Raw genomic sequence first — 21,409 nt, forward strand, 5'->3', positions numbered from 1 at the left:
AGGAAACCAAGGAAAACATAGGACTTGTGAAAAATGCAGCAAGGTGGTTCAAAGGGAAATAACAGCACTTAATTAAGCAAAACAATATTTGCCTTGTTTGGTTAAGAGGTTCTCAAGCTTTATTCTCAGAATAAGAACCAGGAGTATCAAGCTTCTGACGCTCTTTACAATCAGGAAGGGTATGCACTAGAAAACAGGGCAGGGAGAATTATCCTGAAGTACTTCTAGAAAGAAGAGTAGATAGTTTTTCTACCTCTGCCTATTACTGTTTGCCAGAGTCTCATTTACAACTAAAGAGTAAAGGCTAGTAATGAGTAAAAATTTCCTCTAGCCTAGAGGCAAAGTCACTAGCCTAGAGGAACCAGCAAAAGAAAACCAAACCAGAGCTGTAAACTTAATGAGACTGTAACATGATGTAGATTCTTATTGCTCAGTACCTGAAAGGGAGGGAAATAAATAAGCCATCTCTCGATGTGGCTGGCATACCACCCTGGGACCAAACATCTCTTCTGCAAGGCTCTAAGCTCAGAGGATGCACGGGGCCCGGCTGAGATCACTTCGTAGAAGCTAAACTTCAGAGCTGCGGGGTCTTCATGTGATCGCTGATGCTATGATGAAAAGGTGGATAATTAAACCGACTTGAATCATAGGCATAAATAATTAAAAAACAATCCCTGTGACAAGTCTCAAAGCTAAAGGAAGGAGTGCCTCACTGCTGGAGAGTTATTTGTTTTGCAATTAATTAAGGATGAAAATGTTTGCTTGGAGCATCAGGATTTAAAGTTATGACATTGATGAGAGTATATATTTGAGAATTAATTGGTAGAGGTGGAATCCTTCTTGATAGGATTCCTTAACCAGTTTTTCTGAGTCGTTTCCTTAGTGTATACATATTATTCTGAAAGTAAACTTTTGAAAGTTGCCTTAATGCCCCCTTTTCAGCCCATAAGAAACCATTTGTCATGTCCAGTGAATATCCACAATGCACAAAGCACCCTACTAGTTCTGCCACGTAGTTTAGCTCCATCTAGTAATGCAGTTTTAGATTAGAAAAGCCCTATCGGCTATTTAAATGGAGAAACTACTGAAAACTCTGACGTGCATTATCTGAAACCCACAGCTTTTATAATATACTACCTAGCATCTCAAAGCCAAGATTATTTTACCTAATGGTAACCTTTGCGACGAATCAGAATCGCTTATTGTACAGAAAATGCAGAGAGCAGCAATCCAGATAGGAAAGCGTTTCATAATGGCTCAGGCTCACGCCCAGGGGTTTGAGGAAATCACCTTTCCCCTAAATTGACCAAAAAATATTCAGGCTTAGTGGTGGGTTTGTGGATGTTTACCACATCTAGTTGAATAGCAAATTTGCTGCAATTGAGATTCAAATGACTATACTACAAACTCCAGTAGACTTTGTTAAGGCCTGCATTTTGCCACTGTGGAGCGATTTATTTGTAATATTTAGGACGTTTTGTTAGCTTGCAGCCTTGAAACCTCCTTTTTCAGCAAATTCTCAATTTTTCAGGGGCTAAGTGGTTGCCAAGCTCCAATTTTCTTCTTTCTTGTTGAGTCAATTAAGGCTTATTTCTTTTTTCTCTAGATACCTAGTGGAAAAGGTAAAAGGCGCAATATCAAATCAGTCAGTTTGCAATCTGCTGTATTTTTGATTTAAAAGATGGCTGTAGGAGTTGGGCATGACTGATTCGTGCGGAGTTGTGGATTCCAGCTTTCCAGGATGTCTCATTCCCTATCATGCAGATCATTATCAGTATGCCTGTCTAAGATCCCATGACCTTCCCCCAGTCTGTCCCAGCCACGAAACGTTTCCTGACAATCTGTGCTTCCTTTTGTGAACATGGAAAAACTGCTTTTGTTAAAAAAGACCCCATGCTGAGAAACTTTATTCTCTAATATCATAGATTGTCAGGAATTTAGATGTTTGAAGTCAGTGAGAATGGAACATCCCAGTCTTGCCTGGAGGATCAGAGCTATGTGGGTCACTTTAATACAAAGAAGCCTTATTTCCAACCCAGGTGCAGAGTTTCAGGTAAGTGATTTTTGGACGTAACATTCCACATTTATCTTAACTTTATAGTTTCCAAGGAACTTGGACCGTTAGTCTGCTTTTCAGCCCTGACCTACTGATAACCAGCTTACACACAGCCCTGCCTGCATCTATCAAACACTTCATGTTAATTTTACCTAAATTTCTCCCCTTACAAATCCTTCTCTTCTTTAGGGAAGTGCCCAAATAGTTCTTCAAGTGTTCAGGCTCCTCTGCTGCAGCCAATTAATATACCTAACTTGTTGTTCCTGGTGGTCTTTATCAGATGGGCTTTATCACTCTGTTGGAGTCTATCAGTCACTTAACACTTTCTGATTTATACACTGGTTATTTACACATATTTCTCCAATTAGACTGAAAGCAATCTCAAGTGTAGCATCCACATTTGTTAATTTACCTGTAGAACATACTTAGAACAGTACTTTGTACATGGTAGTCATTAAAATAATTTAATGAATGGATGAACACATGAACATTGGGAAAGTGGTTTTTAAATTACAAAACTGAGGAATGATAACTAAGGATAGTAGAGACTAAACACAATGACTCTATTAATTTTGTTATGCTCTTGTATTTAATTTTGACTGCTTTTTATTGAACTTTTTCTACTTGATTAATAAAATATCAGTGGGGCAGTTTTGTTTCCTATTATTTTTAATATTTATTAAAGTAAACATGTATTTGATGTGTAAGTTTTATTATTAGAGTCTGTTAAATTATTTCAAAGTGATCGTTTCTGTGCTAGGTTCTAACCAACAGCAGAAGCATAATGGCAACCCTGGAGTGTATGAGAAAGAGGCTTAGAACAGGGAACACAGGCTGGGCTTTCAAGGATGAAGAATTCATTCTTATATTTAGTTTTGCTACTAAGTTATTTCTTCAGTACAGCAGTTATTTAAGCTCTTTTAGAGTCAGGGTCATCAATCTACGGCTAAATTTTGCTTGTTGCTTGTTTTTGTAAATAAAATTTTATTGGAACACAGCTAGGCTCATTAATTTCCATATTGTGTATGGCTGCTTTTGCAATACAATGGCAGAGTTGTAACCATATGGCCTGCAAAGCCTGAAATATTTACTCTCCGGCCCTTTACAGAAAAAAAAAAAAAAAGACCTGTGATTTTTGCTTTGGGGAATCAGTTATATTCCTTATCTGTAAAATTGAGATAATAATAGCAGCATTATACACATATTAGATGAAAAATAATGATTTTAAGTTGTAACACTTTACTTTTAAAATGCAGATATATAGAAGCAGAATACATACAAGTATATACTATTTTATTTGCTCTATTTTAATTTCTTCATAGTATTAATACATTTTATTAAATACATGAATTAAATGAATGCAAAATTAAGAAAAACTTAAGGGGAACGTTTCTCCATGGAAACAGAAAAATTTATTTACCTTCCTGAAGATATAAAGCTAGCAAGTCTCTTCTGTTAAAACCCGAGGTGGTGGCTATTGCTGAAAACCACCCTCCCTTCTCCATACTCCTCTTCTACTTGCTGGATTCTGTCTGTATTTTCCTTACCTGGTACCAGGAATATGCTCGGTCTGATGGGTCAATGAGAATGGTGATGATCTTGGCTTTGGGGACCAGAGAAGCTGCTCTTTTAGGCGCTTCCTCTGAGTGGAAGTAATTGGCGCTCTTCTCAAACAGAAAGTCAGTGGTAACATTAGATGGGACTGGGAAGAAATCCATATACCTAGAAAAGAAATATTTCTCAAAATAAGACTGGTTTATACTCATACCCTGGTGACTGAAGATGTTAAAAATGTCCCACAAACAAAATTCATTTGTTTCCTAAACAAAAGCCTTTTTCTTTAAGGCATTTGTAACACCACAAGCCTGTTGGCAAGGAAAAAATATATAGAACACTAATAATGTATTTTGAAAATGCTTTTCTAAATACATTTTCTTTTTGTTCTACTTAATATCAAGAAAAAAAGGTATGGGAGATAATAAAAATGTACACACAGAGTGATCAAATGGCAATAATAATCAACCTAACTGTATAAAATGTATCTAAATGCAGAAATATTTTACAGAGAAAAATGTGAGTGCTCAACCAAGAAGAAAATTTGATCGAAACAAATGATGTGTTCAGTTCAAAGGCATTTTGAAAAAACTTAGACAAAACAGTTTTTACTTCGTCACAAGAAAAAATAATTTCATTCCCACTAATGTATTGTGCTGCTATTATATTCAACTATAAAGTATCAAAGGGCAGAACAGATCTGATATAAACACTGCCCATTTCCTTAATTTTTTTCCCATATAGAGCCATTTATATTCTTTAGAAAAATTATAGAAGTTTAAAAAGTATGTATATATTTTCAGATATAAAATACTATCAAATTTTCCAAGGTCAGGTCCTGTATCCTTAAGTGTGGTGAGAATTCAAATCGCCAGCAGAGTGAGCACAGGAGTACCTGTAGCCTCAAGCACAGAAAGGTAGGACATAATGGGTTTTGTAGAATATTCCATTCGTACAAAATGTCAAATATAAATGAATTCAGCGTATGATAGTAGGTATTTCTGAAGCACCAAGGAACATCTTTAAAGGAAAAGGGGCCTTTTTAGAAAGAACATGCAAATTTAACTTCTAGGGTTTCTTACATTTTATAATAATAGCCTCACACTCCACCCACACCCTCTTCAATTCATAAGCCACTATGACTTTGGGTTACCAAGACAAGGTAGTTCAGTAATTACTGAACAAGAGAATCATGAACATTTATGTGATGACTTCTTTTTGCAGTGTGTTGTTTTCAGTCACACAATAAAGCTTCTAGTAGGACTCCAGTTGTTACCATATTACAAAGTTTGGCTGGTGCAACAAAGTGATGTCTTGAAACTCAGGGCAGTAAAGAAATCCTTTTATGTTTTCTGGAAATTGCCTTGTTGGTGATATATCATTCTGGCATCCCTTTCTTTTAGGGGTAAAGACATATATAAACATTTCTGGAAAGTTTGATCTGTTAACTGTTCTGGTGTACACTCTATTTATAGAAAGTGCCATATTTCAGGATACTTTTAAATTTAGATGCCCACACTTGTTCCAGGGGTGCTAAGGTTATATCAAGTGTCTAGTGGTATCTTATTTGGTCCAAGCTTGTCTCAAGCTTGCTTATTCTCAGCAAGGGTCCAAGAATCACAAAAGAAGGGCAGGATAACTTTTAATTTCTAAAAACTGTCCCACCTTCCCAGTAGTCCTCTATACCTACAACACTTTGGGCCTTGAAAACTTCCTCCAGCAGTTCTGGATCTTGGACCCACAAGGCTCCAGAGGCTCACAGAGAAAGCAGGGGCCAGTTCTTGTTTGCCTATATGCTCATGTTTTTTCTAATATAGTGGCTGGTACTAATAAGCACTTGAAAAATGTTTGATGAATTCATAAGAAAATAAAGAATTCAGCTTCATATTTCCAGGGTGGAAATACATCCACGTTTGGAATATGAATTCAGGTTATTCAAAGAATTGGTGAGCAAACTAGAGTGGTTTAACAATATGGGGGTTAAAAGCGAATGCCGGCCTCATTTAAGCTTTGCTACTCCCATAACAGCTCAGCAATTTTTTTTAACTGAAAGACATGATTTTTTGCAGCACTCCACACTTATTTGTTTCTTGGGTTGACCCTGTATTTTTAAGTGATTTTACTCAAAGCCAAATTAAGATGTTTAGAGGTTCCAAATGTTAACAGGATTTTATGGCTCTCCATGTGCCACTCCAACCATACACTGCCTCCCCAGGTAATTATAAAAAATAACACCAAACCATGAAACATAAAACTTAACTGTATGCATAAATCAAACATTTTTCTTAGAGATTCTGATCACGAATCTTGGCTATTTAATCAAAGATGGAGTTTTCTCATTTTCACTTGCCCTGCTTTGCTTGTGCCCTAAGCCTGTGTTTAGGCTGCCGGTTAGTTAGGGCAGCCCTGGTTTTGCCCAGTTCTCCAAGAAGAGCAGATCCGTGTATCCAGATTAACTAACTGTGCCTGAGCTTCTGTAAGTGACCTTGGCATGCTGAGACACATAATCTTCAACCTTGTGGCTCTGTGGTCCTAAAGGGACTGCTGAGGTGCTGATTGATGCTTCAGGGAGAGGTAAGGCCAGTCTGAAGACTGAATACATTGATGTCCTTGAGAGCAAAGCTCTAGTTATTGCTAATAGATTGACATTTGCAGTTACCATTATTTGCTCTTTGTGTTAACTGCCTTTTATAAACACACAATTTGTCAATCAAAAATGTTTACAGTTGGGGTATTCTAGTGAGTTATAATTAAAATCTTTAATTGTCTTTAGATTTCTACTTATTTATGCCATCTCTTTGTAGGCTACTTAAGGGATTTTTAGTTTCTGTTATAGTGCCTGTACACATTACTGTCTATGAACAGCTTTTTTTTTTTAATTGAATATTCTCACAGATATTCTTAAGTCCCAGGGAATCCAAGTATTATTGCATTCCTCTCCACTTCCAAAGCAGTTTTTAATCACCTCCTTTAGTTCTGATGTGAACATCATTTTATTCTACTGTATACAGCATGTATATTGATATTTGAGTCAGTGGGAAAATAGTGGCTGAAGTAGTTGATGGGTTTCTTGATTCTCACAGTTGTTATTTAACACTACTGCAATTAATTAATATCAAGCATTGTACTAAAGAATTGGCAGGGAAATATATAACAATTAGAATATATGTAAATCCTAGTAGGTGCTCAACTTATACTCAATCCATTTCTTCAGCTTTCCATTTGGATGGCTCACAAGCAAAACTTGAGGGGGTTGATACATATAAAACAGAGATTATGCGATTTGACAACAGAAGTTAATATACACCTTTCTGCTAAACTACATGCAAAATGTTTATGTTCATGCTCGAGTTATTATAAGAATTTACTCTTTTATACCACTTTCTGCCCAGAATTTATATCTTAAAAGAAAGACTTCTAGATACATTTTATGATTAACATGTCTGTTTGCAACATTTGTTCCTGCTACATCACATATTCTGTGTATATTGACATTTTAACTTTTAATTTTAATTTAACTCTTTTCCTTAGATGGTTGATATGGTTCTAATTTCAAAGGCCAAAAATTAAATTTTGTATATTGTTGATAGCTTTTTTATAGCTTTCATTACTCATAAAATGCATACACATTTCTAGTTCTATTTATTTATTTACATTTGTACCAAAGTAAAAATTGAAAATTATATATGTGAACTGTAGCATCACTGAAATGCAAAGTGCATAAGAACAGAAAGTTACGAAAGTGTTTTCTTAAGAGTAGAGAGAAATGAAATTCCTGTGTATTAGGTATTTCTCTGACTTTTTATCTGTAATTACCATCAAAGATAATTAATGCAAATTAAAATTACACGTAAGTCTCTTGAGGCGACAAGTCCCTTCGTAACCTGAGAAAAGTTTGTTATGAGTAATTTTCGTGCTCCTTCAATCAGTTTCTAAGGCACGGAGGATGACTTTTATTTGTGGCTACAAACTTAAATGTTTATAATTATAAGCGCTAATTTTATACTGTGCACAGTACATATACTTTTAGATTTATACTAATAACCCATCTTACCAATCAATCCCCCTGTGGTAGTTATTTCTATTAAAGAACTGTACCTCCTCAAAGGTTTTTGGGCTGGGGGAGTTACTAAGGATGGAAGGATGCATAACCAGGAACAAATACAAAGCAGTGGTTCCTGAAAAGATAATAGAGGTTCAGAGATTAATTAAACAAAAACACAGTTTCCTGTTTATTAGCATTTCAAAGTCATTAATAAACTAAGTGTTTCAATGATCCAAACAGATACATATAAGTACTCCTTGAATTAAATTGAATAGATAACCAGCATCTTAAAAGAAGCAAATTCTAAAAAATGAGGACAGTGTGATGTGAGAAAAGGCCTGTTGCAGGAACTGGGAGAACTGGCTTTTGACCTCAGTTCAGTCACTGACTTGGTCTGTGTCTTTGGCTTTTAGCTTCTTTGTCTTGACTTATTAGTGGAAAATCTCCTGCCTTGATTATTTCCTAGGCTTTCTCTGAGGACGAAAAGATATATTGTATCTGAAGATATTTTGACATTAATAAAGTACCATATAAATGAAAGCTATCATTATTTAATATGAGATGTTACATTATCAAATTAATACTTGGGTTTCCCTATAAAGTTCTTCCCGAGGCCTATGACAGCTTATTAATTTGAGACAGAATTTAAACTTTTAACCAGTTTAAGTTTGAATGCATTTACATACCTATAAAAAGTAGTGCCAAAATTGTTTAAATCGCTAAATTTGAAAAAAAATTGGTGCCCTTTGTTAGTGACATGACAAAATTTGCATTTTTGGGAAGAGAATGGCATATCACAGGTACTCATATAGATTTGTTAAAATAACTGTCAACAGCAATATTCTCTAAAACAATGAATTGGAAGAGGCAGTGTTCCTAGATTATATCTGAGCCAAACAATGAATATTTTATCTACAATCACAGATAACCTACGATATACGAGGTAAAAATGTTCTTCACAAACTTGACTTAAAACAGTGCTTCTCAAACTTTAGCATGCATCAGATTCACCTGGAGGCTATTAAAACAGAGAGCTGGGCTCTATCCCAGAGTTTCTGATTTAGCACACTTTAAGAATCACTGACTTAGAAGAAATATGGGACAAAGCCTAAAACTTACTGGGAAAAAAAATGTTCCATTACTTGAAATCCATAGTAAAGCTTTCTAGAGCATGATCTTTATTTATTTATTTATTTAATAAATTTATTTATTTTTAAATTTTTGGCTGCGTTGGGTCTTCGTTGCTGTGCTCAGGCTTTCTTTAGTTGCCGCGAGCGGGGGCTACTCTTCCTTGCAGTGCGCGGGCTTCTCATCGTGGTGGCTTCTCTCTTGTTGCAGAGCACGGGCTCTAGGCGTGCGGGCTTCACTAGTTGTGGCACGTGGGCTCTAGAGCGCAGGCTCAGTAGTTGTGGCGCACAGGCTTAGTTGCTCCGCGGCATGTGGGATCTTCCCAGACCAGGGATTGAACCCGTGTCCCCTGCATTGGCAGGCGGATTCTTAACCACTGGGCCACCAGGGAAGTCCTAGAGCATGATCTTTAGAGTCCGATAACTTCTAGGATCAAGAGTTTTATTTCCAGCACTTACCAGCTGTGTGAACTTGAACAAAAATATCTAACCTGAGTCTTAGTTTTCTTATCTGTGTAGTGGGGAAGAAAATACTTAGCTATCAGGGCTCTATGAGGGTCAAGTGAGATAATCTAAGTGAAAGTACCTAAATAGCTCCATATCTAAATATTAGTAAGGTATTTTAAAAAATAATTTTATTGAGATAGAGTTCAGTAATGCATTTTTTAAAAATTGAAAAGAATATAGTATTTGTAAAGACAGAAAGAATAGCTATTACAATGTGAAAAAAGAAAATAGATTAATTCCATTCTCAGATCAACTGATAACATTCTTTTCTGAATTTTATTTTTAAGAATTGTATTAAATCATGTTATTTGCTTTTAATAGCATGATGAGCATTAATAAGACAAACAAAAATGAATACGATCTAATCATTTGCATAGTCAGTAAAAGGCATACTGTAATTTATCAGTGGTCAAAAAATTGTTAAGTTGTGGTGTTTGAATTCTATCTTTATCTACTCATATTCTTGGGTCTGAATAAACTGTCCTGTGTGTGTGTGTGTGTGTGTGTGTGTGTGTTTGTGTATCTCAACTGCATAATCATAGACACACATGTTCAAAAAAAGCTTCAGTTTTTATATTTTTGTTAGTTTCAACACTAAAAATATTTGAATATCCAGATGACTATACATCCATGCAAAATTATTCAGAAAAATACTTTTGGCAAAACTAAAGATAAAAATGAAGCTAATTAATTTTTATGGAACTGATATAAGAAGATATGTTTGTCCATTTAAAAAATAATCTCATAAAATATCAATATATACAACAATATGGATGAATCTCAAAAGCAATATGCTAAGTGAAAGAAGTCCAACACAAAAGATTACATATTTTATGATTCCATTTATGTGAAATTCTAGAAAAGGCAAAACTATAGTGGCGGAAAGTGGCTGTGGCTGAGGATGGGGGAGAAAAAGACATGGAGATCATGGAAAAGACTCTGACAAGTACAGGTTTCTGGTAACTGACTATACTGCTGAACTGAATGAATAAGCATTTTCAGAACTCTAATGGAAAACTGATGAATTCATAAAAGTGCTAACAAAAGATCAAGATGAAAAAAAAATTAATTACATGGGACTGAGTGAACTGATGAGGATGATTATAATTTTTGTGACTTTCTGTTTGAATTAAAAAAAAAAAAATCCCACAAGGACTCAGAAGAAAAAGACATGGAGAAACTTTTTAGGGAGACAGAAGTGTTCTAAATCTTTAATGTTGTAGTGGTTATACCACTGTGTACAATTTCTAAAATTCATCAAACTGTGCATTTAAAATGGGTGAATTTTACTGTGTGTAAATTATACCTCTATAAAACTGGGAAAAAATTCAATTTCTATAAAAAGGAGATAAAAATCCCCTTCCAAAGGTAAATGTCATCTACAAATTGTAACATAAACATTTGGAAACCCAGATGAGTTAAAGATGACAAGTAATTCTGTCATCTAACTATGATATTAAAATGTCTGCACATCTAGCACAACACAAGAGGAAGCATATCCTGCAGGGCTTTCTGAGGCAAACTTGATCTTCCAAGCTTCAGAGAGATGTGATTGTTAATGACAAAGCTATGTAATGACAGTGGGAGTTCGCTAAAGAGACTTTAAATGTCTTTCTAGTTGCTTCTTGACTTTAAATAGATAAGGACAAGTGAAATAAATAAGGATAAGAGAACTATTTGTCGTATTTATTATTGTTTTCAGATTGATATTTGTAAATGGGACTAAGAGAAAATGAATAGGCTAAACTTACTGTGTGCATTATGTAGGATTCTCCCCAGTTATTTCTAGAGAAATGAGGAAAGGGAATGTATTCCCCTTAGGAAGGGTTGAAATGGCTGTTTTCGGTGAAGCTAGAAATGAAAAGCCCCAAATAATTTATCATGCAGGATACAGCTTGAATGTCTGGCATTTTAAAGCTTCCACCGGGCTTCATTTTAATACTGATTCTTACAGAGACAGGAAGTTTAAGGGAAAAAATTGCACACCAATTTAAGAAAAAGTGCCAAAGATTTCTCCTGGGTATGAATAAATATCTTTCTTAGCACAAAGTTTTGTTTACGTCTAGGAACTCTGCTTGTCAAACATCTTTTATAGACTTTTAGAAAATAGTCATTTCTGCAAGAAATAGTCTAGAAATAAACTATATCAGGAAGATGGCAGGAAGAGGCTAAATTTCCAGAAGAGTTATAGGTACTTACATGTGTCCATCTTGACTTTTGATGAAATCCTGTCAGTCACTCTCCAAACACGTGATTAGTTTTGATTTTAGAAATGTTAATAACACCACTTTTCAATTAAGGTCTTTGGAAAAAACATAACTTTTGCCACCAAATTGACTGCTGGATATTCAAACTGTGTGACATCTATTTTCATCCTTTTTACTTTAAAAAACACATTATTGAGCTAAACAAAGATTACGTCGGAGAATAAAATGTTATTCATTCATCAATATTTATAGGCAGTTTGAGAAGTCATTGTGACGTGAATTCACTGTCTTCTCATCAGGATTTTTACACTGTTTGGTTAATTATAACATAAAAATTTCTCACCAGTTTTCTGGGGCCCTATTACCAAGAATTTTGGTAAGCGATCACAGGTTTTTTCTTTAGACCAAATGTCTCTGTGGCGTTTGTCATCACAAGGATTCTAAACAGGAGAAGAAAATAGAGTTGTATTTTTGTGGGTGCCCATTGTGTGCTAGAGTTTTTCAACTTCTGTCCTTGAAAAGATATCCCAGGAAACAAGGCTATGTGTCTCCTTCTTTTAGTGAAAGTCTTGAAGTGGCATCATGGAAGATTTCAAATAACTCCTTTCCATACTGAAGTTGAGTGTCTACTGAGGAGGTGAGGGAGGGGAGACATTTCCATTATGGGAAAACAGCTTCATAGCACTGCAGGTTTAATATTTTTTCTGCTATTGGCAGTTCTATGTCTTAATTGTGGGTGTGTGGTTTAAGTTTTAAAATAATGAGCTTGGGCAGAGACTGTGCTTGCGCTAACCTAAAAGAAGATACGCTCTCAGCATTCAATAAGTAACTGAAATTTAAGGTGTCAGACTTTTATTCTAAGTAACTTTGAGCTTTCCTGCTATGCTTCAAAGGGAGATGGATCTGGCTGTAATAATATTTAAAGAGACAGCAGATTCCTTTCAGCTGCCTTCAAAGGTCAGTAAATGTATGTCTAAAACTATAACTTTACAGACTGTGATACTAAAAAGCACTAAATTTCAGTGAAAGGGTAAAATGAGGGTGAATTACTACCTTAGGGAATCTGCTTTTGGTCTATAGTAGTTAAACCAAACCCACTGTGCAAGATGTATCTAGAACATCCTTAATTTTAACCTCTAAGTACATATTACGTAAAGAATTAACGGCACCTTTTAATATTATTCAGGAATAGGCAAACAGGACAACACTCTATTTCTATTCAATTACCACTATAGGTACGTGCAGTTAAATAAACCTTCTGCTTATTTAGCATAAGCAACAGATTTTAAGATTAAAGTAAGGGTATTCTTTTTGGCTGTTGGTCTAGAAAAAAAGTGGTTTCACCTGAAATAATATGATTTCAGTTTTAAAATAAGGTGTTAAATTAGCAGGAAAGTTTCATGTCTTTCCAGTGGCTAACACCTGGTGATGTTCTGTAGTGGTTAACATAAAAAGATGGGTGTTTTAAAATCTTAACTGCAAAATAATATGCAGTGATAATTTTATAACCACCAACTTTAACCTACTAAAATGTGTAGTTACGTTTCTTCTTGGGGTTATCTGTTTGTGCCCAGGAGGTAATTAGCTCAAGTTCAGAGCTAAATGAATAGAATATAAGTGCAGAGCTTACTGTAACTTCAATCTGTGAAATTTACTGAATTCTGCTTCTGAAGATCATTATTATTATACCATCAGCTCTGTCAGTAACTCTCATTTAGAACATTGATTCAGAGCGCAGTGGCCTGGAATTCTTTCCCACTCTGTCACATAGCAGCTGTATGACCTTGCTTAAGTGTCTCAGCCTTTCTGTGCCCCAGTTTCTTCATCTGTAAAATGGCGATAATAAATACCTACCCCAAAGGATAGTTGTGAGGATTAAATGAATGAACATATGTAAAGAACCCAGTCAGACATGTAATAAGCACTATGTAGTTGTTTGCTAAAGATGATTACTTTCCCCAGATCATGGTGTGGGGAATCTAAGCTCAAAGTATGTTTTTGCAATTCTAGACACATGAGAGTGTAAGCTTTGAAATCTGGATCATGCCTGGAACAGTTTGAATATGCCATGTTTATGTGACATTTTCTCTTAAGAAGCTCAGTGATTTTGCCACTAAACACTTTCCTCATGTCCAAAGTAATTCCCGATAATACTTTTGAAAGCTGACTATATTCTGCAGCTGCTGGTGTACCTCGTGGTTCAGAAGCAGATGTCAGTTCTGAACTCTTCTCACCTATCCCTGTAATGTCATTTAGTCATGAGAGGTGATGTGCTCAAGGCTGACCAGCTGGCTACCTGTCTAACACACGCCTAAACCATCTTCTGCTCTTTCAGCCTATTGCAATCTGCAAATTGATCCCTCACTCCTGATTCAAAACATTATATCCACTGAACCTCTCTCTGAGCTTTCAGAATTCCATAGTTTCTAATGGGCACAGGAACAGAGAATATGGCCCACTATGAAGTTTCTCAAATCTACTAACACACAAAATGTATGTTATGTTTTCCCCAGGATGCCTTCACTTTTCAGATTTGGATTACCTCATAAAACTCCAAGATATGTTTGTGGGATTCATTAATAATACCAATCATTGACCCAATCTTACCTGCCAGAGAGGGTCTTTTTGATCGGGAAAGAGCTCAAAATATTTATGAGCCAGCTGCACTGGAGGCAGAGTCTGAAGTCGCAAGTTGGTCCAGCTCTGCACGAAGTTGGCTAGATTGACAAATGTATATAATCCCAGTCGGTCATTCCCATAGTTAGACAAATGGGTCATGAAAATGCTGATCTGAAAAAGGCAAATGAAATTCAGTGTAAACACAAGTTATTTTAACCCTAGGGGGCAGTGCAATCACAGCAATGCTAGTTTTTCTTAAGAAGTCTTTGCACAGGGTTTCAGTTCATGAAACGTTTTTGAATTTTGGACATATCTCAAATACTCTCACTACATTAATGCACTCTGGAGGATGTGTTATTAGCAAGACTTGGTGAGCATTTTTTTTCCTGAGGTTTTAATGTATTTCATAACAAAAAATGAGTCCAACTGCCACAGACCCACGTTGGTGCAATTCGACTGATGCTGAATAACACATCCTAGATGTTCACACATAGTGGCTTCATGATATGTGAACTATTCATAATTTGAGGCAGCAGGAGGTTGGGATTTTGTAATTTCAATCAACTTAATCTGATTTGTAACATAGTATGTAGAATTAATGGATATAAATAATCAATGAATTGTGATTATTAGCATTAACTGAATATCCTCTGATTTGTATTTATTAGAGGCCATAATGACAAAAGACTAGTGAATGAATTTTTACTAAAAGAACAATCAACTATTTTCCATCAATGACACTCTGAAACCCTTTTCCATATTTATTGAGTCTACTATTTCCAATATTAACTACCTCCTTTAAGAAAAGTTTTCAGTGCTCGGCTAGATAAACTATTGCTATGGAAGCAGGTGTCCTAGATTGAATCCATGCATTGAAAAAAAAATTATAGCAAACATGGGGATCTTTTTATAATAAAATAAATTTGAATTCTTTAGGTTTAATTAAATTGGTCAGGAATGTAGAATGGGCATTTTTAAAGCTACTGCTTAAAGTGAATGCAAATAGCTTTTGTTGGTTAGTGTTGACAAATGGAAATAATTCTGCATGAGATTTTCAATGGCAGTGAAAACCACTGTGGCATTTATGCTGCTATAAAGAGATCATAAAAGTAATTCATGGGATAATAGTACGCTCCTAAAATATATAATGTCATATGAATGAATAGTAATAATGGTTATTATAATCATCATAATAATGAATATAATAGGTTCATTCATTAAGAGACTGGCTGAGAGAAGTATTTAAGAAAATTTATTGAGGTTAAGTGGCAGAGATGAGAGAAAGTTTTGATATAAAGAATCAGAAAAAATATAATTACTTACAACTATGAATAAAAGGAAGCAGTAATATCCTATATTATATAGAACAAATCACAGACTTTAACATGAAAAGCTTCAAGTGTGATCAAGAATATTTAATCGTGTTTCTGTTCACTCTGCCTGAATATATTTTAAATCTTAAAACTTTCACAGACAAAATACTTTAAGGGTGATTTTAAATAGCTACCAGCAGACTGATGCAGTCATGGAATTGATAAGTAAGACTTTTACCATTTGGGGTATTTGTGAAAAATGAGACTTTTAAAACCTAACCTTCTGGTTATTTTTTATAGTAGCTTCAATTGTTTGACCTTTCTCACCCCCTCCTTTGTTTCCTCCAAAATTTATCAAAACAGTAGTCTATTGAGAGATTTAAGAAAATCATAGTTAAATTTGGAAGTTCTTTCCTGATAACCGTTCGAAGCAGTCTTTCATCATTTGTTTTATATGCTACATTTTTCAGTGTGGCCCAATAACAATGGCAAAATGATACTTCAAGTGCCTTTCTATTAAATTTTTTTCATACAATGTAAAAAAAATATGTTAACCTAGTTAGCCACTAATTCAAATTTATCGCTTTATTTTTATGAAAGACTTATCAAAAAATCTGTGTCTATATTTCACTTTAATATCTGCATTGGACAGAAAATGAAAAACTTAGAGATACTGTTTGACTTTCTGATACTAATACATTTGACATCCCTTTGAATTTACTTTTCAACCTTGGAAAGCATTCTATGCTGTGACATTTAAAGCAGAGTGCCACTTTTTTACTTGTATGAGTGTAGAAAGTAAAAAATGCTTCTCTCTCTGGTAAAAACAGAAGTGGCCCAAAGTGAGTATGAGCTGGTTGATGACATTGCTTTTGCTGAAACTGAACCTGATTGGCAAGAATTAAGGTAATACTTATAAGGTGTTGAACTTAATCCTGTAAAAGAAAAGCTACTTAACCTCCAACCAGGGAAACTTTCCTAGGTTTTCAATTCTATTTTTGTATATCAACTTTAACATAATACAAAGTGTACCATAAGCAAAAGGACTGCTTCAAAGTGATGGTTTTGTAATGCACGTCACCTCATGACACTTTTAGGCTTTGGACTCAAGCCTGGGATTTGTTTTGTGCTCCTAAAGAAATACAAGGCCATAAAGGGAATATATAATTGGTCAGGACATAAAACACTTCAATTTCTTTTTAAACTTTTATTGGGGGGTGAATCACAATACTCTCTCTACACATGGAACATTGTACATATCTTTTGCTGAACATGTCACCTCTCCAAGTTTTCTTATTATTTTTGTTAGGAAGGTATGCACAACAAGCAACAGCACAGGTAAGCAACAGCACAGGTGGGAACGGATATATAAAGAGAAGGTTTTGGTCAAAAATTAGCTTGCTTTCCAAATAGTATTTCTTCTTCTGTTCTGATCTGTGACAACTATAGTGTCACCTTACTTCTTGGCAGTTCCTCACCTGACAACAATGTCTGCATGGAATAGAAAGAAACAAAGAAGCAGCTTGAAAAGGTTGCCATTTCAGGGAAAGTAGATATTAGTCGTTTCCTAAAGAAGATGCCTTTATAATTTTAAGAGTGTTTCAGAACTAAGGGGTTTTGTTTTGTTTTAAAAAAAAGGATTGAATGTGTCAAAATAAGTTATCTTTACTATATATGCAGAATCCAATGAGAAGGAAGATGTCAAAAGAAGTTACAGTTGCATTTCTATAACAGTTTTTTGCTGTAAGCAAACTGCAAGCAATTCTCCTTGTTACCCAAAAGACTAATCAGCCGCTTAAAACTCAAATCATTGGAAACTGCCAAAGACATAAAGTTTATCTGATTAACAGCTGAAAAAAATTCTAGCCCGATAAACATAGATTTGTATAACAAGATACTTATCTATGATTTTTTTTCTATAAAAGGCAAATGGTAAATGCCAAATATCTCATATACTGGCATTTATGAGAAAGGAAACAGATACCAGTTGTAAAAGTATGGCTAAGAGAAAGATGTGGGAAACTTTATCTATACTTTCCAGCCTCTGATAAGCTCCAGGTATTGGAGATGGATGAATCACTACCAAGAAGAATAAGGAGGGAAACATGGGTCCTGGTGCAAAAGCAGTTGACAATGCAGTAATTATTCTGTTTGCTTTGAGAAGGTCAGAGGGGAGGGGAGAGGAAGTTAGGGTGTAAAAACAGTATGTTACTTATGATATTTACTGTAAACTATGCCATTTATGACCATGCTGCTTAGTTAAAATCGACAAACATTTTTCTTATCCTACTTGCCAGATGCTCCGATTGGTTCTGGAGGGGTGCAAATATAAATATGATGCTCATTCTTTTTAAGTCTTTTTTGTGAAAAAATTTAGAATTCAAAAGACACAAAAGAGTTTACAGTGAAAAAACTTTTTCCTCCTACCTCTCTCCTTTAGCCAACCAGTTTTGTTTTGTTTTGTTTGGTATCCTTCCAGGTGACCAAAGGTTCAAAAGCCTTAGCATATATACAAATCACCTAGGAAGTTTATAAAAGTTCAGATCACCAGGTCTTACACTCAGAGATTCTGATTTTCTAGGTCTGGAGGGTGGCCTGGTACCTGCATTTTAGAGAATCATCCCTAGTTGTCCAGATGCAGGTGCCATTGGAATATGATTTGAGGAAAACTGGCCAGACCCATTGTTTATTCCCATAGAAAAGATTTTGTTCACCAAAAGCCATCAGCTTTTCTGTAGTGATCCTTTTGAATACATTTTAAAAAAAGAACATGTCAAGTTTATGAATATTTTGATGTTCTAGGCTTAGAGCTAACTATGGCACAAAGAACAATTTGGTAAGTGCCCTTGGCTATGCCTTTGGAGGGCTCTGCACTGCTGACATATGTGTGGAGACACGCAGAAGATTGCCAAAAAGAGAACTGGTCCGTATAGACATGCGCAATTGGTTCCTAAATCCCCTTCAGTCCTGTGTTGTTGTTGTTGTTTTTTTACCAAAGCAAAATTCTTCTCTGTTTCCTCATGTACCTCTCAGATACATATTGTCTTATCACTTCTCTATTTAATAGGCTGCTTTTCATGTTCATTTTTACTTTATTTCGTAGCATTTAAAATATTGTCTGGAAGAGGACAAGCATACTGTAATTAACTTCTTTAGGGGAAAAAATAAGGAAAACAGTTTATTTTTATGGGGTAGTGATCCAACTGTGGAAGTTTTATTACCATGAAAAATATATGAGTTTCACCACCGTCAAGAATGGTACTTCATTACATGAGTTTGTCTCTTTCTGGAAAATAAGCTAAAAATTCTGAGGAGAAGACTCTTCTAATGAGGCATTGGGCCTGAACCTCCAATTCTATAATTTCCCAGTTCAAGCCATCTAATAGTTCCTCACTGCTTTCTGAATTAAGTAGAATTCAGGATGTCATCCTAAATTACACCATGATCTCAGGTTACCTTTCCAATCTTATCTGTCAGTTGCTTTGCTTACTGCTCCCCAGTGTTCCCTAGACTCACCTACCTGCATGCTTTGTTTATGCAGTTTCTTCTCTCTAGAATACACTGCCTCACTTTTCTACTTCTGTCTGTCCTAGGTATCCACAGGGTCACATCTACCTTTTCAGATCTTTCTAGGCAAATGCAATCTTTAAAAAATTTGAGCCCCAGAGCATTACAGTTTAGTCTTTCTGACATTTTCTTACTCTGACTTGTATTATGCTTTTAAAAAGTGCTTGTTTTATTTGTGTCTAGATTGTAAGTTCCTTGGGGGCTGGCATGGGGCCTTTTTCAACTTTATTCTCTGAGCTGCCTATGATATATAGTATGTGCCTTGAGTTGGCACCAATAATCTTGCTTAAAAAGTTGGGAAATCTAGGGTCAGTTATTTTTACAGTGCCATTCATTCTGGTAATCCTTTAGCACCATTCAAATTGTGAGCCTCCTCAATGATTTATTCTTGTCTCTTCCAACTTTGTCCCTGTTCGCTCTGTACTCTTTCCGCGGAACTCTGCCCTCCCAGTCTCCATTTATTTATTTTTTTTACCACCCATTTCCTTCTGTTTCCTGTGAAACTTCCTTCCTTTGTAAATAAACGATATCTTTAGGACTTCAACTTTGACCTGCAAGGTGGTTAAGAAAGTGGGCTCTGCCACATACTGACTTAAGTTAAACTCTCAGTACTTTAATTTACTTAATTAAAAGGAAAAAAAGGGGTAGAATAATAGTAACTACCTCACACGGTTGTTCTGATGATTAAATGTAATAAAACAAAACATTTAAAGCACTGCTTGATACACAGTAATTGCTTAATAAATATTGCTTTTGTTGTTATATTACTGTGGTTTTGCAGGAACATCATTTCTCATTTATAGCTTCCTTCCAGCAACTCATCAACCTTATCTATACCTCTAGTCTCTTAATCCCTTCATATTTTTCAGCATCTGTCAATGTTCATCTGATCACTTCCTCCACCAGGCAAGCTAGGGTCAATAATTTGAACTTCTCTCCCACAATCACCCTCAGATTCCCAACCTTCTTTTTGCTTTCAATGCTCTGCAGGTCTGAGACTGGATTAATTTTCCATTCAATTTCTTCACAGCCACATATGAACTTTTCAGCACAGCTAGAGAAAAAAATATACAACGGGAGCTATTCAGGTCACGTAAGCACACGGTCCCCAATTTCAATGGAATCCTCCATACTACTGGCTATTCTTTTTATTCATTCTTTATCTCCTTGCTCTTCAGTTTCCTTCAGCAGCTATTTCAAACTCTCATTCTTCTCTGAGGCCTTTTGCTCAGTCTCCACTCTCCCTAATCTCCCTAGTTTGTCCCCATGATTAATGGGGAGTAATGGTCATGAGGCAGGAACTCTTTCAACTTCCTACCGCTCTCCATAGATATTTGCCTTCTAAAAATTCCTCGTGACACCTTCAGTGTCAGGCAGAGGTGTTCCATTTTGTTTTCAAGACTAATATATCTCCAAGTGCTTTTTATCCCATCTACTTTCAACTCCCAAGAGATCTCTTTCTATCACTTATTCCTGTGTTTTCCTCTATTTTTAATCCTCTCTACTGGTCCTTCCCTAATGCCTGAAAACATGCTTGAGTCTCTCTCATCTTAGGCTCTCGAGTTTTTTTCTTTTCTAGACACTGTCCTTCCCAGCCAAGGTCTTCAAAGGAGCAGAGTATATACGTGCTGTCTTTACTCCTCATTTTCATTCACTTTTTAGTCCTTTGTAATCTGGCTTTTGTTCCCACCATTCCATTGAAAATGCCTTGTCAAAGGGGAGCAACTCCAAATATAACATCTGCAATCTTAAAAATCATTGTGTAACTCATACGTTAAACACTTCAGATTCATGGGATATAATCATTAAAGTAACCCATCGCTTTTTTGCACTGTCCCTTTAACGTTTATTCAGTGTGGGCGGTTTTCCCCTTATTCCTGGATGAAGGCTAGGGAAGGCAGCATGGCCTCCCTAGTTTCTTCAGTGACCAGAGAGCTGTCATGCAGCTTTAAGTTGCTAACACTGTCTTGATTTAGTAGTTTAAATCTCCTGGTCCAGAAAATAAAACTCCAAACTTGTTGCAATATTAAATCTTCTCCTGTCTCTAAGCTGCGACCTGGTATAGGAGAGAATCTGCAAGAGAGGCTGGGAAGAGAGCCTGATTGATTCTTCTCCAGTGGGTGATTTTATTCTTCATCTTGCTAGCTGAGGCTTCGGATCCCTTAGTGTTTGGGACGTGGAGATGAAGGAGGGAGAGGGAGACAGGGATTATTACGCGATTGATAATGTGTCAAAAGATGGCATATGTGTAAAGCCATTTGAGATCTTTGGAGATACTCCTCCTAGCCCCCCGCAATGCAATTTCCTTTACAAGGCTAGTGCCTCCCTCAGTTCCTTGTCAGGAGCCCTTTTAAAAAGATTCCCAGGTAACATTCCTACTAAGAATTCTACATCTGGGCCCTGAGATTTAGGGG

General features: G+C 35.8%; 1 protein-coding gene across 1 annotated transcript in view; it reads right to left on the minus strand.

Annotated features, from left to right (window-relative positions):
* LOC133091948 (bifunctional heparan sulfate N-deacetylase/N-sulfotransferase 3) overlaps positions 1–21,409 on the minus strand; it is a 147,714-nt gene that overhangs the window by 21,812 nt on the left and 104,493 nt on the right. The window contains exons 6-10 of the mRNA XM_061191130.1: positions 14,104–14,286; positions 11,840–11,936; positions 7,665–7,788; positions 3,604–3,778; positions 438–608 (exon numbers count right to left, since the gene is read on the minus strand). Coding sequence (XP_061047113.1) covers positions 438–608; positions 3,604–3,778; positions 7,665–7,788; positions 11,840–11,936; positions 14,104–14,286 — 750 coding nt within the window. The remainder of the gene's footprint in view (positions 1–437; positions 609–3,603; positions 3,779–7,664; positions 7,789–11,839; positions 11,937–14,103; positions 14,287–21,409) is intronic.

The sequence above is a fragment of the Eubalaena glacialis genome, chromosome 5, assembly GCF_028564815.1.
Source record: "Eubalaena glacialis isolate mEubGla1 chromosome 5, mEubGla1.1.hap2.+ XY, whole genome shotgun sequence".
In the NCBI taxonomy this organism is placed as follows: Eukaryota; Metazoa; Chordata; class Mammalia; order Artiodactyla; family Balaenidae; genus Eubalaena; species Eubalaena glacialis.